Source organism: Callithrix jacchus, chromosome 2, assembly GCF_049354715.1.
Source record: "Callithrix jacchus isolate 240 chromosome 2, calJac240_pri, whole genome shotgun sequence".
Lineage (NCBI taxonomy): Eukaryota > Metazoa > Chordata > Mammalia > Primates > Cebidae > Callithrix > Callithrix jacchus.
The window spans coordinates 33297106-33324896 of NC_133503.1; the positions used below are offsets into that span (position 1 = coordinate 33297106).

The window sequence follows — 27791 nt, forward strand, 5'->3', positions numbered from 1 at the left end:
CATGGCCCCAACCATACTTAAAGAGAACGAGATTTCCCTGCACGTGAATTAGTTAAAACCAACTTCTCCTGCCCTGAGTAGACTGGTAGGGTTAGGGTTGTCAGATGTCACAGTTACAGGATGCTTAAAGGTAAGGCTTGTAGTAAAAAATACTATGTGAAATTCAAATATAATTGCGTAGCTGGTATTCTATGTGGCAACCCTAGGTAGAAGAGCACGGGTAAGGCAAGATTAGAAGATTTGCACACTCCAAAGTTTCTGCACCTCGATGGGACACTAGAACAGGAAGGCTACTGGGCCTTTCCGGCACTGTGAATGAAGCGTCGAAAACTCCTTAGGTGGGCACAGTGATCCACGTAGCCAAGCCCTGACTTCCGCGGGAAGAAAGGAGGCCAAGGGCCTCTGCCAGAGCCCTGCTCTGGACTCTGGGGCCAGCAGAGTTTAAAAAGGCCTGTAACGTCTGGCGTTTAGCTCCTAAAGCGGTCTCGAGTCCTGCGGCGACGGCCAGCGACTAGAGGCCGTCTGCCCGACTCCAAGATGGCGCTCGCCACAGCTGCCCGGTGTTAAGATGGCGGCGCGCTGCCGCGCCCGCGCTCCCACGCTCTCCTCCGCTAGCCTTCCTGGGGCTGGCAGCACCACTCGCGTAGCCGTGCGTCGGTTTCCTTTCGGCCTGGGCGGTGGTTCCGGCTGCCGGTCGACGACCGCCCCGCGTCATGCGGCTCCTAGGCTGGTGGCAAGTACTGCTGTGGGTGCTGCGGCTTCCAGTCACCGGCGCGGAGGGTGAGTAGGGGCCGGGGCCGGGGCCGGGCCGGTGCGTGAGATGACTGGGCGAGCTGAGGTCCACCCGGGCGACGCTCTGGACCTGCGCGAAGGCCAGTGGTGCGCGCCTCGTCCCTTCTTGGCGTCTTCCCGGGAGCTTCTACCCGGGCGCGTCTCCCCGACTTGTCTCCCAGCGCCCCGCCCGCTCGTGGCCGGCGGAAGGGGGCCGGCGGGCGGGAGCCCGGGAGCGGTTGGGCCGCGTTCAGGCCGCCTTCAGCCGGTGGCTGGTAGCCTGGAGGGACCGTGCGGTAAGCGGTGCCGAGGCATACCCTCTGGTGATGAGCAATTTATTATTGATAATTATCATATCAAATACCGACATTTATTGTGGCAGTATTAGGAGCCAGGCCTTTATTTACATCATTATCCCATTTATTGCTCCCACAAACCCTATCAGATCGGTTCCGTTTAGTGTCTCTATTGCACAGATGAAGATGCTGAGGCCCCGAGAGACTAAGCAACCTGCCTGTTTGCGCTTCTGGTAAGTGGCAGAAGCCTGTCTCTCTGACGCCAAAGCCCACGCTGGAGTCCACGCCGCTGGACCACCGACTTAAGGAGGCCACTCTTGCTCAGCTGCCTGCGTGAAGGACAGATAAGAGAAACTCGGGAGACTCCCGGTAACCCCCAGCTTGCCGGTGGGGAAGGCAGCCACCCTGGAGGCATGGTGAGGCGGTGGAGTGGAGGCCTTGCTTTCATTGCTCCTTCACCCCACTCTTGATAGTCCTGGTAAAGTCCAGACCCTTGGCCTTGCTTGTCATTGAGACCTTAACAGGAACAGGCAAGTCTTTCTTTTTCCTGGGGTGTCTCAGGCAGGACAGGAGAGGGTTGTGGAGAAGGTTGAGTCATAGTAACACGATTACCATGAATGAAAGCACTTACTGTATACCAGGTGCTGTGCTCAGTGCTTTACGAGCATCGTCTTTGGGAATCTTTACTGTTTTGTTTTGGTTTTTTAAGAGATGAGGTCTTGCTCTGTTGCCCAGGTTGGAGTGCAGTGGCATGATCTCGGCTCACTGTAATCTCCGCCTCCCGAGTTCAAGAGATTCTTGTGCCTCAGCCTCCTGAGTAGCTGGGAATACAGGTGTCTGCCACCATGCCCAGCTAATTTTTGTATTTTTAGTAGAGATGACATTTCACCTTATTGGCCAGGCTGGTTTTGAACTCCTGACCTTAAGTGATCCACCTGCCTTGGCCTCCTGAAGTGCTGATTCTGGAGGACCCAGTGGAAGGCACTGACTTCTAGAAAGCTGTTCTCTGTGTTACCCTTGATATTTCGAGGTTCTGTGACTATGACTTCTCTCACTGGATTCTTAAGGTCTGCGAGTAGCAGCTGGCTCCCCCTCTCCTGTTACTGACCTTTGGAGTTCCTTACCATTGCTCTTCATTTCTCTATACCCAGCCCACACATTGGTGGTCCTTGCATTAAACTCTCAACTTGCCCAAGTTACATGTGCTCTTTCCTGGCAGAACCCTGGCTGATTCAGGGTTCAGCCTGGGTCTTTGGTCATCACGGTCAGGGCACGAATGGGGTGAAGACAGAAGAAACTTCACCAGCTGATTTCTTCTCAGGGTGGCTGAAAATCTCAGGTTTTTTTTTTTTTTTTCCTGCAGATGATGCCACTGGCAGATTGTGCTGCCCTCAGATGCTGAGGGCCTGAGAGACTAAGCAGCCTGGAGGCAGCAATGCTACCCAGGTGTCTAGGAATGGAAGCAAACTCCTGGCTTCAGGACCCCTATGCCAGTCTTTCCTAGGCAGTCAGCTAGCAGACTCTGTTTTTTGAGATGGAGTCTCACTCTGTCACTAAGGCTAGAGTGCAGAGGCATGATCTCGGCTCACTGCAACCTTCGCCTCCCGGGTTCAAGTGATTCTCCTGCCTCAGCCTCCTGAGTAGCTTAGACTACAGGTGCCCACCACCATGTCTGGCTAATATTTGTATTTTTAGTAGAAATGGGGTTTCACCATATTGGCCAGGCTGGTGTTGAACTCCTATCCTTGTGATCCTGCCTTGGGCTCCCAAAGTGCTGGGATTACAGGCATGAGCCACTGGGCCCCGCCAGCTAGCAGATTCTTACTGAGCACTCATCATATGCTAAATGCTTTGCTGGGCATTGGGGATCCAGTGATTACCATCGGAGGGTTCAATGGCTGTCACATAGTATGACATTTTTATCTTCATGTGGAATAATTCAGTGGTTCTTTTCCTCCTAATTCCTAAATGAAAATGTTGGTACCTGAAGGCGTAAGATTTTTTTTTTGTTCCTAATCTGTACTGTCTACTTAAATATTTTTGCAAGGTGTAGGGGGGTGGAGGAGACAACACTCTTGAACTTAAAATACCAGCTCCATGCACCATTTACACTCCCTTTCGATTTTCTGCAGGGGCTGAGGGTGATCAGAGAGAACCGGATTATAGTTTGTGCCCTGATTTTTTTTCTTTTGAGGTTCTTCATTTTGGCATTCTTCATTTACTTATGGAACCTAGAATGTTAATTAGGTAACAAGAGCAAATCTCTGTAGAGCTGGGGTGTTTGAGAGTATGGTTGGACCCCAAACCTGGCATCCTTTCTTTTCCAGACTCTTAGCCTCTCTGGCTTCATTTCCTGCTCTGTCTTATGGATGACACAGAATACATGTGTGTTTTTTTTCTTCTGATTATAGAGGCAATACACACTTGTTAACCAAAGGCTACAGAAATACCACCAGTGTGATCCCGCCCCCTTACGGAATTGGCAAAGTTCCCTTCCCAGGCACCCAGCACCTTCTCTGGATTGTAGTCACAGAAGTGCTTGACCTTCTTCTAAAGACTTACCTTGCTGCCCAAGCCCTAAACTCTGCCCTGTGTAACCTCCATTGCTACCTCTTCCTTCTTACCTGTGTTCTCTTTTTTTTTGTTTTTTTTTTTTAGAGACAGAGTCTCACTTTGTCGCCCAGACTGGAGTGCAGTGGTGCAATTCTTGGCCAACTGCAGCCTCCACCTCCCAGGTTCAAGTGATTCTCCCACCTCAGCCTCCCAAGTAGCTGGGATTACAGTTGCATGCCACCATGCCCAGCTAATTTGTGTATTTTTATTACAGATCAGTTTTCACCATGTTGGCCAGGCTGGTCTTGAACGCCTGACCTTTCAGGTGATCCACCCTCCATGGCCTCCCAAAGTGCTTGGATTACAGGCGTGAGCCAGCGTGCCTGGCCCCTTCTTACCGGCGTCCTCATCAGCTTTATGTATCCTCAAATTATTCCTGTGTTCCAAATACCAAAATAGAAACCTCCCTTAGTCTTCCCTGCTTGTAGCAAATCTACCCTACCTTCTTTGCCCCCTTGATAGCTAGATTTTTGGAAAGAATTGTGTGTATTTATCCATGCAGTTACCATTTTAGGTTCTGTTTCTTTATGTGGATCCATATTTCCATCTGTTAACATTTTTCTTCAGCCTGAAGGAGTTCCTTGAAGATTTATTTCATGTGGGTTTGCTGGTAATGAATTCTTTCAGCTTTTATATATCTGAAGAAGTGAAGAAGTATTTATTTCACCTTTTTTTTTTTTTTTTTTTGAGATGGAGCCTCACTCTATAGCCCAGGCTGGAGTGCAGTGGCACTATCTTGGGTTACTGCAACCTCCGCCTCTGCAGTTCAAATGATTCTCATGCCTTGGCCTCCCTAGTAGCTGGGATTACAGGTGTCTGCTAATGTGCCTAATTTTTAGGCTAATTTTTATTCAGTTTTTAATTTTAGTAGATATGGAGTTTCACCATGTTGGCCAGGCTGTTCTGGAATTCCTGACTTCAAGTGATCTGCCTGCCTTGGCAGCCCAAAGTGTTGGGATTACAGGTGTGAGCCACTGTGCCCAGCCAAAAGAATTTTTTTTGAGTCAGAGTCTCACACTGTTGCCCAGGCTAGAGTGCAGTGGCACGATCTCTTGGCTCACTGCAACCTCTGTCTCTTGGGTCCAAGTGATTCTCCTTCCTCAGCCTCCCAAGTAGCTGGGATTACAGGTGTGTGCCGGCTTCATTTTTGAAAGATATTTTTTCTGTATACAGAATTCTGGATTTATAGGTTTTTTCTTCTCTGATGTCTAATTTGTCATTAATCTCTTGCAGTGCAGTTTTTCATCTCAGACACTATAGTTTTTGTAGTCAGAGATGTGGCTCTTACTTGGTTTCCACTGAGAAACCTGTTGTTATCCTTTGTTCCTCTCTACATAATGTGTCTTTTTTTCTCTGGTTGCTTTGAAGAGTTTTTTGTCACTAGTTTTGAGCAATTTGATTGTGATGTACTTTGGTAGTTCATTGAGTTTGGGTTTTGTTGAGCTGCTTGGATCTACGGATTTATAGTTTTCACCAAGTTTGGAAAGTTTTTGGATATGATTTCTTCAAATATTTTTCTGTTCCTCCGTTCTCTCCTCTTGCCACTACTCCAGTTATCTGTACATGAGGCCACTTGAAATTGACCTACAGCCCGCTGATGCTCTTAATTTCTTTCCATTCTTCTTTTTTTTCCTGTGTGTTTCATTTGGATAGGTTCCATTGCTGTCTTCAGGTTGACTATTTTCTTCTGTATTGTCTAATTTGCCATTAATCTCCTGCAGTGCAGTTTTCATCTCAGACATTGTAGTTATTATAGTTTTCATCTTTAAAAGTACGATTTGGGCTGAGCATGGTGGCTCATGCCTATAATCCCAGAACTTTGGGAGGCCAAGGAAGGTGGATCACTTGAGGCCAGGAGTTCAGGACTAATCTGGGCAACACGGCAAAACCCCATCTCTAGCAAAAATACAAAATAATTAGCTAGGTGCAGTGGCTCATGTCTGTAATCCCAGCTACTTGGAAGGCTGAAGTGGGAGAATTGCTTGAACCCAGGAGGTGGTTGTGCCACTGTACTCTAGCCTGGACGACAGAGCAAGACCCTGTCTCAAAAAGAAAAAAGCCAGGCACAGTGTCTCACGGCTGTAATCCCAGCACTTTGGGAGGCTGAGGCAGGAGGCTCACCTGAGGTCAGAAGTTTAAGACCAGCCTGGCCAACATGGTGAAACCCCATCTCTACTAAAAATACAAAAAATTAGCTGGGCGTGGTGGTAGGCTCCTGTAATCCCAGCTACTCTGGAGGCTAAGGCAGGAGAATTGCTTGAACCTGAGAGGCGGAGCCTGCAGTGAGCTGAGATCGCACCACTGCACTCCAGCCTGGGTGATAGAGCAAGATTCAGTGACAAAAGAAAAAAAAAGGTATGATTTAGTCGTTTTAATTTTTATTTATTTATTTTTTTGAGACAGGGTCTCACTCATTTGCCCAGGCTGGAGTGCAATGGCTTAATATTGGCTCACTGCAACCTCCGCCTCCCGGGTTGATTTGATGTTTTTTCAATATCTTATATCTTGGTATCTACTTTACTTTTTGAATGTAATACAGTTATAATTATTGTTTTAATATCCTTGCCGCTAATTCTGACATGGGTGCAAGTTTTGGGTTAGTGTTGCTTGATTGATTATTCTCATTATGTGTCCTATTTTCCTGCTGCTTTATATGTCTGATAATTTTTTTTTTCATTTGGGACAGAGTCTTGCTGTGTTGCCCAGGCTGGAGTGCAGTGGCATGATCTTGGTTCACTGCAAACTCTGCGCCCCAGGTTCAAGTGATTCTCCTGCCTTGGCCTCCTGAGTAGCTGGGATTACAGGCGTGTGCCACCATGCCCAGCTAATTTTTGTATTTTTAGTAGAGATGGGTTTCACCTATTGGCTAGGCTGATATTGAACTCCTGACCTTGTGATCCGCCCACCTCGGCCTCCCAAAGGGCTGGGATTACAGGTGTGAGCCACCACGCCCAGTCATGTCTGATAATTTTTTATTGGATGCCAGACATGAATTTTACTTTGTTGAATGGTGGGTATTTTAGATTCCCTATTCTTTTTTTTTTTGAGTGGAGTTTCGCTCTTGTTTTCACAGGCTGGAGTGCAGTGGTATGCTCTCGGCTCACTCCTCTACCTCCTGGGTTCAAGCAATTCTGTTGCCTCAGCCCCCCGAGTAGCTGAGATTACAGGCGTCTGCCACCATGCGTGGCTAATTTTTGTATTTTAGTAGAGATGGGGTTTCACCATGTTGGCCAGGCTAGTCTTGAGCTCCTGACCTCAGGTGATCCACCCACCTCAGCCTCCCAAAGTGCTGGGATTACAGGCGTGAGCCACCACACCTGCCCCTGCTATATATATTCTTGAGCTTTGTTCTGGGGTACAGTTAAGTTACTTGAAAACAGCTTGATTCTTTCAGGTTTTGCTTTTAAGCAAGCAAGCTAGCTGTGTTTTCTGTAGAGTTAATTGTGTCTCACTACTGAGGCGGGTCCCATTGTGTACTCTACTCACTGCCCTGTTAATTACGAAGTTTTCCAGTCTAACTGGTAAGAAGAGGTACCTTCCCTGCTCTGTGTGAAGTTGGGTACTGTTCCTTCCCATCCTTTCTGGTAATTCTTTCTCTGGCATTGGGTAGTTGACTCACATGCATGTGCTGACCAGTACTCTGCTGTATACTTGAGGGGGGGCCTCTACCGATCTTATGTAGCTTTCTCATCTGCAGTATTCTGTCCTGCAAACTATGGCTTCTTTGTCTCCTTGGGCTCTTAGTTCCATCTCTTCAGCTGGGAGAGTCTGCTGGGCTCTGCCTGGATTTCCCCTCCCGGCGCCACAGAGGGAACACCCTCAAGGCAGTAAGTTGGAGTGTTGTAGGGTTCTCCTTATTTGTCAACTGTTGCTCCGACATCACTTTCCTCTGGTACCTGATAACTAATTTCCTGAAACTGTTGTTTCATATATATTATCTGTTTATTTGGTTGTTTCAGTAGGGAAGGTAAATCTGGTTCCTGTTACTCCATCTTGGCCAGAAGCAGAATTCCCAGAGAATGTTTTTGAATCTCTGAATGAATCCACAGAGCTCTATGGCCCCAGTGTGAGGTAGATCAGTAGGGTAACTGTAGCTTTTAATAACCTATTGTATATTTCAAAATAGCTGAAAGACAAGAATTTGAATGATTCTAGCATGAAGAAAAGACATATCTAAGGTGATGGATATCCCAATTACGCTGATCTGATCTTTACAAATTGCGTGAATATATTGATTATCACATGTGCTCTGAATATCTGTTACGCATCACCAACAACAAAAAGCTCTACAGGAATATTCTTTGAGATCTTATACAAATGCGCATACCTTAGGAAGCGCCCAAACCTTCCCAACTTTGAAGTCAGTCGGTCACTGACACTCCAGTGACATGCTGCTGGCACGCAGAGCTCATCACACAGCTATTGGTTCCCTAACCACATGGTGAGCTTTCCTGAGGGCTGCAGGCCTCATTGGTTTCTGCTGGTTGGTGCCTGGCATAAAGTGTGGCAGCTGATAAGAGTTAGAGGGCAGGATGCATTGCTACAGAGGTGAATGGAGATAGCTAAACGGATGTATGAGACTGCCTGGGACTCTTCCCTTATCTGAGCGTTGTGCCCAAGTCCCACCTTCTGGCTCCAAAGTGGGAGACAGTTCTTCTCTTATTCCTCCTGCTGCTTCCTCTGCACTGCTGAGCCTGTCTCCTAGCACTCCCAAGGGCAGCAGCCCAACGGTGGCAGGCAGGAGAGCAGAGTCCACCTGTCAGAGGCCACCTCAGGAAGGAGCTGCTGTGTGGCTTGAGTAGTGTTCTTTAGGCAGTATGGCTCAGCATCCCCGAGGTATGATGGCAGGGAGCCTACGGCTTGTTCTGGAGTAGCAGCCAGAAGACTTTGCTCCTAGACTTGGCTCTGCTGCTTACCAGCTGTCTGCCATCAGACACTCTGCTGAACCTCTCTGTGCTTTGCTTGGTTACCCGTGCGGTGGGCTTGATAACCCTTGTCTTCCCCATCTCACAGAACTGTTACAGTGTATGCAAAGATACTTTACCCTAGTAGAATCTTGCATAAAACCATTATCATTTTCTTAGATATTATTAAACAAATGAAAATCTTATCAAAAAATGAAAGTATATTCTATTTTCCTAATTAGATGTCTGACTGGAATGTTTTCAGTTATAATCTGCACGGCAAGCAGCACATTTAGGGCAGAGCTGTGTGTTTGTCTATTTATTTAACATCCGTTATATTTTTTTCTTTTTTTTTTTAGTTATTTTGCTAGTTACCTATCACCTGGATGTTTTATTTTTTGAGACAGAGTCTTGCTCTGTCACCCAGACTGGAGTACAGTGGCATGATCTCGGCTCTCTGCAACCTCCGCCTCCTAGGTTCAAGCAGTTCTCTTGCCTCAGCCTCCCTAGAAGCTGAGATTACAGGTGCCCACCACTATGCATGGCTAATTTTTATATTTTTAGTAGAAATGGGGTTTTGCCCTGTTGGCCAGGCTAGTCTCAAACTCCTGACCTCAAGTGATCTGCCTTGGCCTCCCAAAGTGCTGGGATTACAAGTGTGAACCAACATACCTGGCCCTATTTGACATTCATTAATCTATTAATAGTACCTGCTTGTGACCTTCCTAACCTGGGAGATGGTGAGTAGCTCTCTGATAGTTTAATGAAAGGAGACCTTTTTGTCTCCAAGGGGAAAATTTCGTGTTGGAGGGGAACTGTAATTCTTTGGGGTTCATTTGTTTTGAAGTCAAATTTGACTCAATGTGCTGTCATGTTTTAGTTGCAGAGGAAAGTGGTCACTTATGGTCAGAGGAGCAGCCAGCTCACCCTCTCCAGGTAGGGGCTGTGTACCTGGGTGAGGAGGAGCTCCCACATGACCCGATGGGCGAGGACAGGGCAGCAGAAGAGGCCGATGCGGTGCTGGGGCTGGATACCCAAGGCGATCACATGGTGATGCTGTCTGTGATTCCTGGGGAAGCTGAGGACAAAGTGAGTTCAGAGCCTAGTGGCGGCACCTGTAGCGCTGGAGGAGAGGAGGGCTCAAAGTGCAACCTCCGAGAGAGCCTTTTCTCTCTGGATAGTGCTGGAGCACACTTCCCTGATAGAGAAGAGGAGTATTACACAGAGCCAGAAGTGGCAGAATCCGATGCAGCCCCGACAGAGGACTCCAATAGCACTGAAAGTCTGAAATCCCCAAAAGTGAACTGTGAGGAGAGAAACATTACGGGATTAGAAAATTTCACTCTGAAAATTTTAAATATGTCACAGGTAAGGAAAAAATATTCAGTGCTTTTCTCCTTTTCAGTACATTCATTGTATGATTAATACTCTATCAACTTTAAAATGGAAAGTCATAATCTTTATCATATTTTAAGCAAGATGGCATGTAATAGCTGCTTCAGTGAACACTGACTTTGTCCTCTGTGATGTTTATACGGAAAGGAAGAAATAAAAATAGTGTTGATTATGCTCTTCAGGTGGCCTAAACCTAGTCTTCCTTGGGCCAATCCCACTACCAAACCTCATGATAAAAATCAGATAGTTGCTTGGCACCAAAATCATAGAATTTTTTTTTTTTTGAGATGGAGTTTTGCTCTTGACCCCTAGGCTGGAGTGCAGTGGCATGATCTTGGCTCACTGCAACCTCGGTCTCCTGAGTTCAAATGATTTTCCTGCCTCAGCCTCCTGAGGAGCTGGGATTACAGGCACTTGCCACTGCAAGTGTTTAATTTCGTATTTTTAGTAGAAATGGGTTTTCACCATGCTGGCCAGGCTAGTCCTGAACTCCTGACTTCGGGTGATTCACCCACTTCAGCCTCCCAGAGTGCTGGGATTACAGGTGTGAGCCACCATTGATGAAAAGTTTCTTTTTCATCAGTGACTGTGGGGTGGTTGAGAAAACTAAAGTGTAGGATGCATTCACGCAGCTTATTAAGAGAAGTAAATCCTGACTCTGAGAACTGTGATTGCTTGTTGTCAATGAGGGCACAGCACCTGTAGTGCATATAGCTCCTCCAAGGGCAGGGCTCAGTGCTGGCTCTGCATCCACTCCTGAGTCTGAGTTATGGATTAAACAGGTGGTGGTAGGAATGGTGTGCTCTTTTTTTTTTTTTTTTTTTTGAGACAAAAGTCTCACTCTGTTGGCCAGGCTGGAGTGCAGTGGCATGATCTGGGTTCACTATAATCTCTGCCTCCCAGGTTCAAGTGGTTCTTCTCTCTCAGCCCCCCGTATAGCTGGGATTGCAGGCACATGCTACCACGCCTGGCTAATTTTTGTATTTTTAGTGGAAATGGAGTTTTATCATGTAGGCCAGGTTGGTCTTGAATGCCCGATCTCAAGTGATTCACCCGCTTTGGTCTCCCAAAGTGTTGGGATTACAGACGTGAGACACTGTGCCTAGCTAGGATGGTGTACTCTTTAATTGATCTAACCTTTGGCCAAATACATTGATATGACTGCTTAGTTCAGAGCTGAGATGATAGTTTAGATCTGAGATCACAGTCCTCTAATATTTCCATGTTAGATGGTTTGAGATGCATGGTTTAAAGGTGGGGACAATTGCCTGGACTCTGTGAGGACTTAGTACAGGCATACCTCAGAAACACTATGGGTTTGGCTCCAGACCACTGTGATAAAGCAAATATCGCAGTGTAGCAAGTCACAGGAATTTTCTGGTTTCCCAGTACATACAGAAGTTATACTATATTGTAGTTTATTAAGTATGCAGTAGCAATATATCTAAAAAATGTATATACCTTAATTTAAAAATACTTCATTGCTAAAAAATGCCAACAATCATCTGAGCCTTCAATGAACTGTAATCTTTTTGCTGGTGGAGGGTCTTGCCTTGATGTTGATGGCTCCTGACTGATCAGGATGGTAGTTTCTGAGAGTTGGGGTGGCTATGGCAATTTCTTTGAGACAGAGTATTGCTCTGTCGCCCAGGCTGGAATGCAGTGGTGAGCCCATGGCTCACTACAGTCTTGACCTCCCAGGTTCAAGTGATCCTCCCAGTTCAACCTCCACATGTGCCACCACACCTGGATAATTATTATTTTTCATAGAGATGGTGTCTTACTATATTGCATAGGCTGGTCTCAAACTTCTGAGCTCAAGTGATCTTCCCGTCTTGGCCTCCCAAAGTACTGCAATTAGAGGTGTGAACCACCACGCCTGGCCCACACAGTTTTTTTCTTTTTCTCTTTTTTTTTTTGAGATGGAGTCTTACTCTGTCACCCAGGTGGAGTGGAGTGGCATGATCTTGGCTCGCTACAACCTCAGTCTACCAGGTTCAAGCTATTCTCCCATCTCAGCCTCTTGCTGAGTAGCTGGGATTATAGGTGTGCGCCACATGCACAGCTAATTTTTGTATTTGTAGTAGTGACAGAGTTTCACCATGGCCAGGCTGGTCTTGAACTCCTGACCTCAAGGTGATCTGCCCACCTTGGCCTCTAACCTTTGGCCAAATACATTGATATGACTGCTTAGTTCAGAGCTGAGATGATAGTTTGGATCTGAGATCACAGTCCTCTAATATTTCCATGTAATCTCAAAGTGTTGGGATTACAGGTATAAGCCACAATGGCTGGCCTTTGGTGCACGGTTTCTTAAGACAATGAAGTTTGGCACATTGATTAATTCCTCCTTTCACAAAAGAATTCTCTGTAGCATGCAATGCTGTTTTATAGCAGTTGGAGTCAATTCTCTTAAACCCTGCCGCTGCATTATCAACTAAGTTTATGGAATATTCTGAATCCTCTGTTACCATTTCAACAATGTTCACAGCATCTTCACCAGGCATGGATTCCATCTCAAAAAAACGACTTTCTTTGCTTATCCATAAAAAGCAATTCCTTATCTCTTCAAGTTTTATCATGAGATTGTAGCAATTCAGCCCTATCTTCAGACTCCACTTCTAATTCTAGTTTTCTATTTCTACTACATCTGCAGTTCTGTCCTCCACTGAAGTCTTGAACTCCTCAAAGTCATCCAAGAGGGGTGGAGTCAGCTTCTTCCAAATGCCTGTTAATGTTGATATTTTGACCACCTCCCATGAATCAAAATTTTTTTTTTTTTTTGAGACAGAGTTTCGCTCTTTTTACCCAGTTGCTGGAGTGCAATGGCACGATCTCAGCTCACCGCAACCTCCGCCTCCTGGGTTCAAGCAATTCTCCTGCCTCAGACTCCTGAATAGCTGGGACTACAGGCATGCGCCACCATGCCCAGCTAATTTTTGTATTTTTAGTAGAGATGGGATTTTTCACCATGTTGACCAGGATGGTCTCAATCTCTTGACCTTGTGATCCACCTGTCTTGGCCTCCCAAAGTGCTGGGATTATAGGCGTGAGCCACCGTGCCCGGCCTACAAATATTTTAAAAATAATCTAGAATGGCAAATCTTTTCCAGAAGGCTTTCAATTTATTTTGCCCAAATCCATCAGAGGAATTGCTGTCTATGATAACTGTAGCCTTATAAAATGTATTTCTTAAATAATAAGAGTTGAAAGTTGAAATCCCTCCTTGATCCATGGGCTGCAGCATGGATGCTGTGTTAGCAGGCCTGGAAACAACATTCACCTCCTTGTGCATCTCCACCAGAACACTTGGGTTATTAGGTGCATTGTCAATGAGAGTAATATTTTGAAAGGAATCTTCTTTTCTCAACAGCGGGCCTAAATACTCAGGAAACCATGCTGTAAATGGATGTGCTGTCATCCAGGCTTTGTTGTGCCTTTCCTAGAGCACAGACAAAGTTAATTTAGCATAATTCTTAAACGCTGTAGGGTCTTCAGAATGGTCAATGAGCAATGAGTATTGGCCCTGCGGTTGTGCATACCTGTAGTCCCAGTACTTTCAGAGGCCAAGGTGGATGGATTGCTTAAACCTAAGAGTTCCAGACCAGCCTGGGGAACATGGCAAAACCCCATCTCTACAAAAAATACAAAAATTTGCCAGGTGTGGTGGTGGGCACCAGCTACTTGGGAGGCTGAGGCAGGAGGATTGCTTGAGCCCAGGAGGTCGAGACTGCAGTGAGCCATGGCTGCACCACTGTATTCCAGCCTGGGTGACTGAGCGAGACCTTGTCAAATAAATAAATAAATAAGACACCTGTTGCATTGGCCTCTAAAAAGAGTCCGCCTGTCCTAGAGGCCAGGCATTGACATCTCCTGTCTAGCTATGAAAGTTCTAGAAGGTATCTTATTCCAATAGAAGGCTGTTTTATCTATATGAAAATTGGTTGTTGAGTATAGCCACCTTCATCAATTCTCTTAGCTAAATGTTCTGGGTAAGTTGTTGCAGCTTTCTCTCTCTCTCTCTCTCTCTCTCTCTCTCTCTCTCTCTCTCTCTTTCCATTGATCTTTGATGTTACTATGGTGCAGCTTCTTTATCAGCACTTGCTGCCTCACCTTGCACTTTTATGTTCTAGAGACAGCTTCTTTCTTAAACCTCATGAGCCAGCCCCAGCTAACTTCAGACTTTTCCTCTGCAGCTTCCTCACCTCTCTCAGCCTTTGTAGAATTGAAGAGAGTTAGAGCCTTGCTCTGGATTTAGGCTTTGGGTTAAATGCTGTGACTGGTTTGATCTTCTATCCAGAACATTAATACTTCCTCCATATGAGCAATAAAGCTGTTTCACTTTCTTATCATTTGTGTAATCACTGGACTAGCACTTATTTTTATTTTTAAGCATCAGAGTCACCACATTGGATGGAGTAGCATGCTAGCTTCCTTTAAGAACTTTTCCTTTGCATTTGTAACTTGGCTGACTGGTGTAAGAGGCTTAGCTTTCAGCCTGTCTCCTGTGTTGGTATTCGACATGCCTTCCTCACTAAGCTTAAGCATTTTTGGCTTTGATTTAAAGTGAGAGATGTGTAACTCTTCCTTTCACTTAAATAGTTAGAGGCCACTGTAGGGTTATTAATTCACCTAATTTCAATATTGTTGTGTCTCAGGGAGTAGAGAGGCCCGAGGAGAGGGAGAGATGGGAACAGCTGGCCGGTGAAGCGGTCAGAACATAGATGTTTATCGATAAAGTTCACTGTCTTCTATGGGTGCAGTTTGTGGCACCCCAAAACAATTACATAGTAATATCAAAGATACTGATCATAGATATTACCACAACAGATATAATAATAATGAAAAAGTCTGAAATATTGCAAGAATTACCAAAATGTGACACAGACACAAAATGAGCACATGCGGTTGGAAAAATGATGCTACTTGCTCCACGCAGAGCGGCCACAAACCTTCCATTTGCAAACAATGCAATGTCTGCAAAGTGCAACTGAGTGAAATGCAGTAAAATTAGGTATGCCTGTATTTGAAATGATGAATTATGAAAAATACTAAAATAAACTTGTAATATTAGGAAAGTGCAGAGAAAAGTTTAAAACTTTCTGCTTAATTCGGCAAGATTTTTAAAAAGTGAAAGGTTAGAATTTGTCATTTGATCATACCTCTTTGCTGATTCCTGGATTCATATGGTTCAAAGTCTGAAAGTTTCTTGAGGGTTCCTCCTCTCACTGCTCCCACCACCGTTCCTCTCCCTGGAGCAGAAGTGTGTCCTGTTTCTTGGATATCCTTTCAGAAAAATGTACATTTACTTCTGACTTTAATGCTTGTTTCTTTTACCACAGGACCTTATGGATTTTCTGAACCCAAATGGTAGCGACTGTACTCTAGTCCTGTTTTACACCCCGTGGTGCCGCTTTTCTGCCACTTTGGCCCCTCACTTTAATTCTCTGCCCCGGGCATTTCCAGCTCTTCACTTTTTGGCACTGGATGCATCTCAGCACAGCAGGTATCTTCCCCTGGTGGGGTTTACGTCCATCCTCCTGGCTGATGGTTGCAGCTCTTTAGAGGTCCTAATTAGATAAGTTAGAAGCAGAGGAGGGGAGCATGAACTTTGTCCTGGGATTGAAGGCAAGGCAAGAGTGAGTAGTGAGGAGTGAGGAGTGTCATACTCCTGAGGGAGCTGGTGGCATCACTTTGTGGAGGCCTCTTAAAGAAAGTGGGCTGTTCTCTGTGTGGTGGATTTAAAGGTGGCAGGTGATGGCACCTGATGGCAGGAGAGGGGCCAGAAGACTTGAGTGCCATGGCCAGACTGAATCAGCACAATTGGTATTACAGTAGGACATTCCTCTATGACTTTACTGCACAGGTTAAATCCCCATCCCAGGCAGCCTAATTCCCAGCACCCTGGTTTTGTGTCTACTCAGGATTTTTCTTTCCTTTTCTTTTTCTTTCTTTCTTTTTCTTTTGAGAGATGGAGTCTTGCTCTGTTGCCCAGGCTAGAGTTCAATGGCATCATCTCAGCTTACTGTAGCCTCTGCCTCCCAGGTTCAAACGATTCTCCTGTCTCAGCCTCCTGAGTAGCTGGGATTACAGGCATGCACCACCACACCTGGCTAATTTTTTTGTATTTGTTTTAGTAGAGACAGGGTTTCACCATGTTGGTCAGGTTGGTCTCGAACTCCTGACCAACCTTGGAGTTGATCCACCCACCTCGGCCTCCCAAAGCACTGGGATTACAGGGGTGAGCCACCGCTCCCAGTCTCCTTTTTCTTTTTCTTTCCTTCTTTTCCTTTTTCTTCTTTCCTTCTTTCTTTCCTCCGTACTTATTTTTGCAGTCATGTTCTGCAGTAGGCACTTGATCAAGTAATGAATTAATTTAGTTTTTTAACATGACATTTAGCTTTGTTTTATATTTCTTATCATTCACTGGGTTTTTGTCCAGGCTGGCCTTGAACCTCTGGGCTCAAGCGATCCTCCCGACTTAACCTCCTGAGTAGCTGGGACTACAGGCATGTGCCACCATGCTAGACTTGTCTTTTTTTTTTTTCCAGTTTCCCTCTTTTTGTCCAGGCTGGAGTGCAGTGGTGTAATCTTGGCTCACTGCAACCTCCACCTCCTAGGTTCAAGTGATTCTTCTGCCTCAGCCTCCCAAGTAGCTGGGATTATAGGCACCCGCCACCATGCCTGGCTAATTTTTTTTTTTCTTTAAGAGATGGAGTCTCACTCTGTTGCCCAGGCTGTAGTACAGTGGCACGATCTTGGCTCACTGCAACCTCCGCCTCCTGGGTTCTAGCAATTCTCCTGCCTCAGTCTCCTGAGTAGCTGGGACTACAGGCACCTGCTGCTCCACCCAGCTAATTTTTTGTATTTTAGTAGAGATGGGGTTTTACGGTGTTGCCCAGGCTGGTGTTGAACTCCTGGGCTCAGTTGATCCGCCTGCCTCGGCATCCCAAAGTGCTGGGATTACAGGCGTGAGCCACTGTGCCTGGCCCAGGCTTGTCTTTTTTAAGTGTTTAGTAAAGTAAGCTAGAGAACTTTGTTGAGATGGTCTCTGTTTCTCGTAAGTGCTGTGATTGTGCCTGGGTTATAAACTGTTGTCTTCCAAGTCAGATGTTCCTTAGCAGGTCAGCCTCAAGAAGAAGGTTGTGTGTGAATAAATCTAGAATATCTGAAAAATGGTCAGTTGTTGGTAAAATGAAGTTGAGTAAACTTCTTTTACTTTATACTTGAGGCCAGGTGCAGAGGCTCACAGCTGTAATCCCATCACTTAGAGAGGCCAAGGTGGTAGGATCGCTTGAGCCCAAGAGTTAGAGACCAGCCTGGACAAAATGGCAGAACCCTATCTCTACAAAAAAATGCAAAAAATTGGCTGAGGATGGTGGCATCTGTGGTGCCCCAGCTACTTGGGCGGCTGAGGTGGGAGGATTGCCTGAGCCCAGGAGGCCAAGGTCACAATGAGCCGTGATCCTGCCACTGCACTCCAGCTGGGCAACAGAGACCCTGTCTCAAAAAAAAAAAAAAAAAATTGTACTCCACTGATATTCAGTGTGGGACTATAACTATAAATGTTTACCTGAATCTGTTTATGAAGAAGGAAATTGTCCGACAAATTAGTAATTTGCATATAGGTTTCTGGGTGATATCTAAGTGTCTGGGCCCAAGGGTGCAGACTGATTGGAAGGACAGATCACGTCAGTGTCCAGCTTTGGTGGGGCCTCTACTACCTTTGGCCATACTTAGTGGTCTTTGGTTCTAGGTCTCACATTGTTCCTCCTGCCCCTCCAACTCCCTCCCCAACCTGTTTTCTTCTTTCTTTCCCTCAGCTCCATGTTGCACCTGGTACGGCACCTTAATTATGGAGACTAAAGCTCTTGCTCTTATTATATGGGCTGGGACATGTTTGCTTCTTACGTTAATATTTAAGTTACAGAATGTGTACAAAAGAAAAAAAATTCTGGTTAAACAATATTACTATTTTACTAATGCGCAAAACTGAGGCTTAGCGAGGTTAAATAATCTGCCCTGAGTTCACATTGGTTCAGTGGCAGAACTGAGGCTTAAACCCAGAGTGTTTTGACTCAGGAGTTTATCACCGTTAGTCTGTATTATGTAAAGGGGAAATAAGCCCACATGGTCATATTACTTCTAAGCGAGCCATCCTGCCCTGATTGTGAACATGCCTGTGTGTTTGTTAGATCATATACTCCCTGGTGCCAGCTTACCAGACGAATTGCCTTCCATAAGTTCATCTTTTTTGAGGGACAGGGATGGGCATTCTGAAGAGCTGGAATTTTTTTCTGTCAAGTAAACTAACACAGTGTGCTCTGTCCCTGAATTAAGAGTTTTCTGGCCTGGTTTGTTTAGACAGGAATTTAACTAGTGGAATAATTGTGTCATGGGCAGATCCATATTGTAATTGAAAGCAACTCAGATTACAGAAAAGGAGTGCCCCCAGGCATGATCCATAAGCAAAGAGGTCAGAAACAAACAAGTCAAAAGTTTCAAGTATCAGAAATCTCCTTAGGTCACATGCAACTTACTCATTTATTTCTGTCCATTCTGATATGGGAATTTTATGAGAAAGCTCTCTATTAATAATTAATTCAGGTTTCCTGACTGACTTCTTTCTCTTGTAGCCTTTCCACCAGGTTTGGCACTGTAGCTGTTCCTAATATTTTGTTATTTCAAGGAGCTAAACCAATGGCTAGATTTAATCATACAGATCGAACATTGGAAACACTGAAAATCTTCATTTTTAATCAGACAGGTATGTGGAAGTAATGTGCTGAGGAAGGAGGTATTCTGTTGCTGGGGGGGGTCTATGCCTTTTGTGGGTTCTGATCTGCTATAATCCTTAATTGAACGATTCAAGAGTGACTTTGAGTTGTAAAACTTCTCTTCTAATGAACTGTTATAATCCTTCTAATGACTGTTAAATACTTCCCAATCAGTGTGAAGCTTAACATGAATAGGTAATTTAAATTATTATGGATATATACTTTTTCCTTTTTTTTGAGGCAGGGTTTCACTCTATTGCCCAGGCTGGAGGGCAGTGGAATGATCTTGGCTCACTGCAGCCTCTGCCTCTTCGGTTCAAGTGATTCTCGTGCCTCAGCCTCCCGAATAGTTGGGATTACAGGTGTGCACCACCTTGCCCAGCTAATTTTTGTATTTTTAGTAGAGATGGGGTTTCACCATGTTGGCCAGGATGGTCTCGAACTCCTGGCCTCAAGTGATTCGCCTACCTCAGCCTCCCAAAGTGCTGGGATTACAGATCTGAGCCACTGCGCCCGGTCTATTGTTGATACTTGATTGATTGATTTATTGATTGAGATGGAATCTTGCTCTGTCACCCAGGCTGGAGTACAGTGGCACAATCTCGGCTCATTGCAACCTCTGCCTCCTGGGTTCAAGTGATTCTTTTGCCTCAGCCTTCCCAGTAGCTGGGATCACTTGAGCCACTATGCCTGGCCTATTATAGATATTTTAAAACAAGTTTTTAATCCCAGCACTTTGGGAGGCCGAGGCGGGTGGATCACGAGGTCAAGAGATCGAGACCATCCTGGTCAACATGGTGAAACCCCGTCGCTACTGAAAAAAAAAAAAACACAAAAAATTAGCTGGGCATGGTGGCATGTGCCTGTAATCCCAGCTACTCAGGAGGCTGAGGCAGGAGAATTGCCTGAACCCAGGAGGCGGAGGTTGCGGTGAGCCGAAGGTTGCGGTGAGCCGAGATCGCGCCATTGCACTCCAGCCTGAGTAACAAGAGCAAAACTCCGTCTCAAAAAAAAAAAAAACAAGTTTTACTGAAATATAATTCACATACCATACACTTTACATATATGTAATATGTAATATATATGTAAAGTGTATGGTATGTGAATTATATTTAGTATGGTATAATATATTATATAACATATTATTATATTTTTAGTAGAGATGGGGTTTCACCATGTTGACTAGGATGGTCTCAAACTCCTGGCCTCAAGTGATTCGCCTACCTCAGCTTCCCAAAGTGCTGGGATTACAGATGTGAGCCACTGTGCCCAGTCTATTATTAATACTTGATTGATTGATTGAAAATAATACATCATATAATATTATACAATATATGTGGTATATTATATATATTACATATATTATGTATAATATATGTAATATATTATGTAATTTATAATGTAATTTATATATGTATTACATGTAATATATATTAGACCTAATATATGTAATATATATGTAATTTATATATAATATATTACATGTAATATATATTAGACATAATATATGTAATATATATGTAATTTATATATATTACATGTAATATATATTAGACAATATATGTAATATATAATATATGTAATTTATATATATGACATGTAATATATAATATATATAATATATATATGACTTTTTACACACATTTTTCACTTAAGTTTAATGCTTACACAAAGATATGCATAAATCATGAGTGTACAGGGTGATGAATTTTCACAAAGTGAACACCCTGGGTAACTACTCTGATTAAGAAACAGAATAGTGGCTTATGCCTGTAATCCCAGTGCTTTGGGAAGTCTACGTGGGTAGATAACTTGAGGCCAGGAGTTTGAGACCAGCCTGGCCAATATGGTGAAACCCTGTCTCTACTAAAAATACAAAAACTAGCGGGGCATGGTGGCAGGCACCTGTAGTCCCAGCTACTCTGGAGGCTGAAGCTTAAGAATTGCTTGAGCCCAGGAGGCAGAGGCTGTAGTGAGCTGAGATTGTGGAACTATACTCCATCCTGGGTGACAGAGCAAGACTGTCTCAAAAAAACAAAAAAAAAAGAAAAGAAACAGAACATTATCAGCCTACCTTCAGCACCATTGCTCCTGCCTTCCCTGAAAGATAACCACAGTTTGACTCCTAATATCATAGACTGTGTTACTTGTTTTAGACTTCATAGTAGTGGAGACACACAGGATGTTTTCTTTTGTGTCTGTTTTTTTTTCATCCAGCTGTATGCTTTTGAGATGTACCTGTATATATGTATGATTATGTTTTGTTCATTTTCTTTGCTGCTACTGTTCTATTTATTAATCCATTTGTAGATGCTATCTTAATTTCTTCATATTTGCCAAAATGTATGGCCTTATTTTTTATTGTTTGTAAAAGTTTAAGCATTGTAAATTGAAAAAATTACCTCCATTGGAAAAGTTCATTGCTGTAAAGCCTCACTGTCTCAGTTATGAGCATCCCACTCTTCCCAAAGTGTACTCACTGGAAATAAATATAAATTGCAACACACAGTGCATATATATTAAGTTGCATATAATCATTTTAGCTAACATTAAAGAACAAAGAGCTGAGTTGGCTGATAGGAGCAAAAGTACGGTATTACCAGGTGGTTAGCTAGGAGAAGTCTGGTAGTGGATCCCTGATTGTCGTTTCAATTGATGTATGGAGGGAGCCCTTTTGTTCAGTGCTCTAACCAAACTTAAAACACAAATCTTGGAGTCAAAGCATCTGTGGTAATCCCTGTTCCTAGTGATGGCTTGTTATAGCAATTCTTTCAGTAAATTATTAAAAGCATTTTGGGGCCAGGTGTGGTGGCTCACGCCTATAATCCCAGTACTTTGGGAGGCCGAGGCGGGCAGATCAACTGAGGTCTGGATTTCAAGACCAGCCTGGCCAACATGGCAAAACTCCATCTCGACTAAAAATACAAAAAAATTAGCCGGACATGGTGGTGTGTGCCAGCTACTCAGGAGGCTGAGAATCATTTGAATTTAGGAGGTGGAGATTGCAGTGAGCCAAGATTGTGCCACTGCACTCCAGCCTGGGAGACAGAGCAGACCTCTATCTCAGGAAAAAAAAAAAAAAAAGCATTTTGAGTTTAGCATTACTTAGCCTGTGGAAACATTCTGTAGATTCCTGAGAGGAGTTTTACTAGTTACTTACTGAACTTTGGTCTCAAAAGACACCAAAAGGCAACTCTTATAAATACATTGGCTAAGAAACTGCTGATGAGTTCACAGCAATTCTAGTGTTTTAGTTGTGAACAGCTGAATGGATTCCTGATCCTTTGATGTGGTCGGGAGAAAGGCAATTTATAAATTACACTGACAGGCAAGTGAAATCCATCCCAGATATTAGTATGTATACTAGTGGCAGTGTTTAGTTTAGGACTGCATATCATTTTGCATACCATGCATAATACTTGAGAAAAATCTGTGGTGGGTGCTTTTTCTGTCTGATTTGAAACAATTGATTTTTCTTTCAGGTATAGAAGCCAAGAAGAATGTGGTGGTAACTCAAGCCGACCAAATAGGCCCTCTTCCCAGCACTTTGATAAAAAGTGTGGACTGGTTGCTTGTATTTTCCTTATTCTTTTTAATTAGTTTTATTATGTATGCTACCATTCGAACTGAGAGTATTCGGTGGCTAATTCCAGGACAAGAGCAGGAACATGTGGAGTAGTGATGGACTGAAAGAAGTTGGAAAGAGGAACTTCAATCCTTCATTTCAGAAATGAGTGCTGCATTTTCATACATTTTCTCCAGTCAAGTGTTGACTTGAAACTTCAGTCCAATTAAAAGAATCATACATTTGTTGAACTACTGAAAGTATAAAAAATTATAAACTGGTGTTTTAACTAGTATTGCATATAAGCAAATGCAAAAATATTCAATAGGGTGCATGATTCTTGTTTTTACTACATGAACGTAATCCAGTTTGAAATGTGAAGATGTATTCTGGTAAAATAGTGAGTAGAATGACATGTTTACTATACAGAAGGCAAAAATAGGATTCTCAGATTATAGTTTTAGGAAACCCTTGATCCCTTATATATGCTCAAGGTTAGTTTTCTGTTTTTTTGCAACTTTTTTTTCCAGAGTCTATAGCAGGAAAGTATGTAACTAGAGTTGGTTAGTGTGACCCCTCAAGTAGCAAGGGAAGGAAAATAAAAGAATCAAATGCCTTGATGTTTGTGATCTCTACTTTCACTAAAAAAATCTGAAGTGTTTTGTTTCTGGGTAAGGCAGACGTTAGGAGAAAGTAAATGCTGTAACTAAAGCTCAATTATTATCAGTTCTATGCTAATGTATATTTAGTCATAGTTATCTAACCAGTATGCATTAATTGAACCTTAAAATGTTCCTAGCAGGCCAGGCATGGTGGCTAATGCCTGTAATCCCAGCATTTTGGGAGGCTGAGGCAGGAGGAGGTTAAGAGTTTGAGGCACTTGAGGTTAAGAGTTCGAGACTGGCCTGGCCAACCTGGTGAAACCCTGTTTCTACTAAAAATACAAAAAATTAGCTGAGCATGGTGGTAGAGGCCTGTAATGCCAGCACTCAGGAAGCTGAGGCAGGAGAATTGCTTGAACCCAGGAGGTGGAGGTTGCAGTGAGCCAAGATCATGTCACTGCACTCCAGCCTGGGCAACAAGAGTGAAACTCTCTCTCTCAAAAAAAAAAAAAAAAAAAAAAAAAAAAAGTATAGAAGTATAAAACACTGTTCTTGCCCACAAGTTGATTTTAGTCTAGTTCAAGACACATTTAGTAAAGAGACAACATGTAATTTAAACAAATTTTTTGAAAACCTATTTCCAAAAGATCCCTTAAATTCAGATATGACAGCTAATTACCTCATGATACTTTTATACTAATCATTTCCCAGATTTTAGAGTAGTTGAACATTTATTTCATAAGGCACCCTAAATTCTATAGAAATAAAACTTCAGGCTAGGCATGATAGCTCACGCCTGTAATCCTAGCACTTTGGGAGGCTGAGATGGGTGGATCACCTCAGGTCAGGAATTCCAGACCAGCCTGACCAACATGGCGAAACCCCACCTCTACTAAATACAAAAAAATTAGTCAGGTCTGGTGGCATACAATTCCAGCTACTTGGGAGGATGAGGTAGGAGAGTTACTTGAATCCAGGAGGCGGAGATTGCAATGAGCTGAGATTGCACCATTGCACTCCAGCCTGGGCAACACGAGCAAAAGTCCATCTCAAAAGCAAGCAAAACAAAACCAAAACCTCAGAAAAGTCTCCTTCTCAGAGTGCTGTAATGAATGGGAGTTTGTAACGTTTATGTGTCATGTGAACAGCTGTGGTTGGGGTGGTCACTGGCAGGAGGTCACTACCATATCTCAGAATGGCACATTATTTCCATTTCACAATTGAGCACGCTGAGGCGTAGAGAGTTAGATAACTTGCCCAGGTTACACAGATTGTAAGTTGAAGCTGGGATTTGAATCTTCATGCGTATACTTATAAATACAAATGTAAGGAAAACTCTGGTGAGTCCATTTCTTATAATAACTAACATTTGAGTAATTACCGTAGAGTGCCAAGTACTGTTTTAGATGCTTTACGTAGACTATTTTGTTTAAATATCCTCATTTTAAAGAATAAACTGCCTGGGCACAGTAGCTCATGCCTATAATCTCAGCACTTTGGGAAGCTGAGGTTTGTGGATTGCTTGAGTCTTAGGAGTTCGAGATCAGCCTGGTTAACAAGGTGAAACCGTGTCTTTATTAAGAATACAAAAAAATTAGCTGGGCAGGGTGGTGTGCCCCTGTAGTGCCAGCTACTTGGGGTGCTGAGGTGGGAGAATCATCTGAGCCAAGGAAGATGAGGCTGCAGTGAGCTGTAATTGTGCCACTGTGCTCCAGCCTAGGCAATCAGAGTGAGACCGTCTCAAACAAAAAAAACCCTGAGGCTGTCATTAATTTGCTCTCATTCATGCAGCTTCCAGTGACTGGACCAGGCTTTAAATTTACTCCAAAATCTCTATGTGGGATGGCACCCTGCCCTGCCTCTGCACCATGGCCCAGCTACGTGGGATTCCTCTAGAGGGAAATGTGGAGCAGAGATTCCCTGGAGAGGGGGTTGAAGTATACAGAAGAGGATCAGTCTCGAAATGCTGGTACTGTCAGGTGCGGGGACTCGTGCCTGGAATCCTAGGATTGCTTCAGTGAGCTGTAACTGTGTCACTGCACTCCAGCCTGGGTGAGAGAGTGAGATCATGTCTCAAAACCCCAAAATCAGAAAAAACAACAACAACAACAACAAAAACACCAGTAGTGTTGAGGGAAAGTGAAAAGGGGAAGGAAGTGATCGACCAGCTAAACAGCTCAAGCTAAGTATGGCATCCACTACAGAGGATGTGGCCAGTAAATCTTTGCTGAGACTTAAATCCTATTAATTGGGGAGCTACATGTGAGGGGAGACAATTCACAGCCCCTATCAGTGGCCATCATTGCCCTGGGCCCTAGCACCTGCCATTTGTTTTTCGACTAGATATGAATGATCAAATTTATTTATTTTTTTGAGACGAAGTTTTGCTCTTGTTGCCCAAGCTGTTGTGCAGTGGCCCGATCTCAGCTCACTACAACCTCCGCCTCCCAGGTTCAAGGGATTTTCCTGCCTCAGTTTCCTCAGTAGCTGGGGCTACAGGCATGCACCACCATGCCCGACTAATTTTTGTATTTTTTGTAGAGATGGGGGTTTCACCATGTTGCCCAGCCTTGTCTCAAACTTTTGGGGTCAAGTGATCTGCCTGCTTCAGCCTCCTAAAGTACTGGGATTACAGGTGTGAGCCACCTCGCCTGGCCAGTGACTAGATCCGAGATGCCACAGTTTTCATACAGTCATAAGGAAAATGATGAAAGCAAATTTACTGAAAATAATAAAGGTTCACTTGTTAACTCACATCCACCAGTTCATTTTTCAGTTCTTCAATGAGAAAACTCTGAATTGTTTTCATGATCATAAACACTCAATGTAAATGTCAGAAATACAACTTTTAATTCGTTAGTGACATTTGATCAGGGCCCCCAGCGTGATTCCTCCCAAGTTTTGCTTTTGAAATGGTTACATCTTTTTTTTTTTTTGAGACAGAGTCTTGCTCTGTCGCCGCCAGGCTGGAGTGCAGTGGTGCGATCTTAGTTTACTGCAGCCTCCACCTCTCCGGTTCAAGCAATTCTCCTGCCTCAGTTTCCTCAGTAGCTGGGATTACAGGTATGCACCACCACACCCAGCTAACTTTTGTATTCTTTGTAGAGATGGGGTTTCACCATTTTTTCCAGGCTAGTCTTGAACTCTTGTCCTCAACTGATCCACCTGCCGCATCCTTCCAAAGTGCTGGGATTACAGGTGTGAGCTACCACACCTGCGAAATAGTTACATTTTGTCAAATGGGCAAATGGGAAGAAGGTGGTAGGTCAGGACAGAAGCCCATGAATTTTATGCTACTTTGAGGCAAAATGCTTTACTTTTTCTAGGTCCATATGTATGGACTGCTAACAACTGCTAAGTTGAAGTTAAATGGACTCTTGTTCTTTAAAAAAAATTTTTTGCTACATCGTCTGCTTATTAATTTGCTTAAAAAAATTTTTTTTTTGAGGGGGTGAAGGACAGGGTATTTTGCTGTTGCTGGAATGCAGTGGCTCGATTTCGGCTCACTGCAGCTTCCCAGGCTCAAGCCATCCTCCCATCTCAGCCTCCTGGGTAGCTGGGACTACAGGCATGCGCCACCACGCCTGGCTTATTTTTAGTAGAGATGGGTTTTTGTATTTTTAGTAGAGATGGGGTTTTGCCATGTTAGCCAGGCAGCTCTTGAACGCCTGGCCTTGTGATCCTCCTGCCTTGTCCTCCCAAAGTGCTGTGATTACAGGTATGAGCCACCATGCTCAGCGTGCTTAAACTGTTTAGTTAAAAAAAAAAGATACAAATGGATAGTCTCAAAACAATATGCTTTAAAGGGTGATTTTCATAGTATGTCAATTACATCTCGAAAAACAAAAGACAAAAAAAAAATAATTCCTCCCCAAAAATGATACAAGAGAAGATTCACCTAAATCTGTTCACAGCTGTCTGCAGAGTGCCTACTGTGTGCTGAGCCTGGGGATACAGGACACGGGCACGTTTGAGAGGGGATTACAGGCCGGGTTTCCACACCCTTTGGTCCTGACAAATGTAGTGGAGCCACCTGGCTTAAGGACTTGGCAGCTGCGCAATGACTGAACAGAGCCTACGTTCGAACCCATGGCTGCAAGACTTACGATCCCCCGATGGGAACTGATGTGGTTCATGGCCCCAGCGAGTACTGAATGAAAACAGAGGGGGTGGCCCCCGAGCACCCGCCGCTCCTGTGTCCCTGCCCAGGCCCGCGACGTTCTCCCGCCCGCGCACAGTGCGCGCAGCGCCGCCCAGCGGGGAGCCCAGCTCGGTGCCAGCGCCCGAGAAGCGGAGTCAGCGGGCGCCTGAGGCGGGACAAGGTTCCTTCCCCCGCAGGGAGGACCGGATGCAAAACCAGCGCGCGCCAGCTGGCCTGCGTCGCGGGCACAGACGCGACAGGCCGGCACCGGGCGGAGCTGCGTTTGGCTGCTGGGCCTGCGGCAGTGGGGCGCGCAGAATCCACCTGGTGGCTAAGGGCCATGGCGACCGCTGAAGCTCCTGGGGGCCTTCGGGGTCCAGACTGCGCCTGTGCTCGCGGGACGGCTGGGCGCTGCCCGCACTGCCTTCGGCTCCGGGCCGACCACGCAGGGAGACTACTGGGTGGCGGTAGCTGGGCGGGGCCGGGTCGGGGGTGGCTGTGGGCTGCGGGCAGGCAGCGCGCGGGGCAGCCCTCGGCGGACAGCCATGGCGGCGGCGCTCTGGGCATGGGGGGCGACGCGGCGCGTGTTGTCAGCGCTCCGAGACCGGAGCCCGGGGCTTGCGGCCATGGTGAGTGTCGAGCGGCCGCGGGGGGCGGGGGCTGGGGGGCAGCGCGAGGCCCGGCGGTGTCGGTTGAGGGGCCAGCGAGGCTGGGGCGGCCGCGGCGT

At 44.8% G+C, this 27791-nt stretch overlaps 2 protein-coding genes across 14 annotated transcripts in view; both read left to right on the plus strand.

Annotated features, from left to right (window-relative positions):
* Positions 1-661: 661 nt before the first annotated feature.
* On the plus strand, positions 662-22938 carry TXNDC15 (thioredoxin domain containing 15). Of its 3 annotated transcripts, none has more exons than XM_035285060.3 (5): positions 662-780; positions 9465-9952; positions 15322-15485; positions 18616-18746; positions 22239-22938. In XM_035285060.3, exons 1-5 carry the CDS (start codon positions 714-716, stop codon positions 22433-22435), a joined length of 1047 nt encoding a protein of 348 aa, XP_035140951.2. In that variant the 5' UTR covers positions 662-713; the 3' UTR covers positions 22436-22938. The 3 variants fall into 3 exon arrangements, with proteins under 3 accessions (XP_035140951.2, XP_078215699.1, XP_008983343.4); XM_078359573.1 differs by having other exon boundaries at positions 662-733; XM_008985095.5 differs by having other exon boundaries at positions 690-1067.
* Positions 22356-27791, plus strand: part of PCBD2 (pterin-4 alpha-carbinolamine dehydratase 2) — a 61735-nt gene continuing 56299 nt past the window's right edge. For 9 of the 11 annotated variants that reach the window (XR_008478516.2, XR_008478517.2, XR_013530887.1 and 6 more), the window contains exon 1: positions 22356-27693. Coding sequence is in view for 4 of the 11 variants with exons in the window: in XM_078359601.1 (XP_078215727.1) it covers positions 27078-27693 (616 nt within the window). In the remaining 7 variants the exon portion in view is untranslated. The remainder of the gene's footprint in view (positions 27694-27791) is intronic. The other 2 variants (XM_035285102.3, XM_002744169.6) reach the window with 1 other exon arrangement.

What these genes read in the sequence shown, in the direction of transcription:
- TXNDC15 (XM_008985095.5), top strand. Translation starts at nt 821, where the DNA reads ATGACTGGGCGAGCTGAGGTCCACCCGGGCGACGCTCTGGACCTGCGC. An exon ending in TAGCCTGGAGGGACCGTGCG is followed by an intron (nt 1,068 to 9,464) that starts GTAAGCGGTGCC and finishes GTCATGTTTTAG; the next exon opens with TTGCAGAGGAAAGTGGTCAC. An exon ending in GATGCATCTCAGCACAGCAG is followed by an intron (nt 15,486 to 18,615) that starts GTATCTTCCCCT and finishes TTTCTCTTGTAG; the next exon opens with CCTTTCCACCAGGTTTGGCA.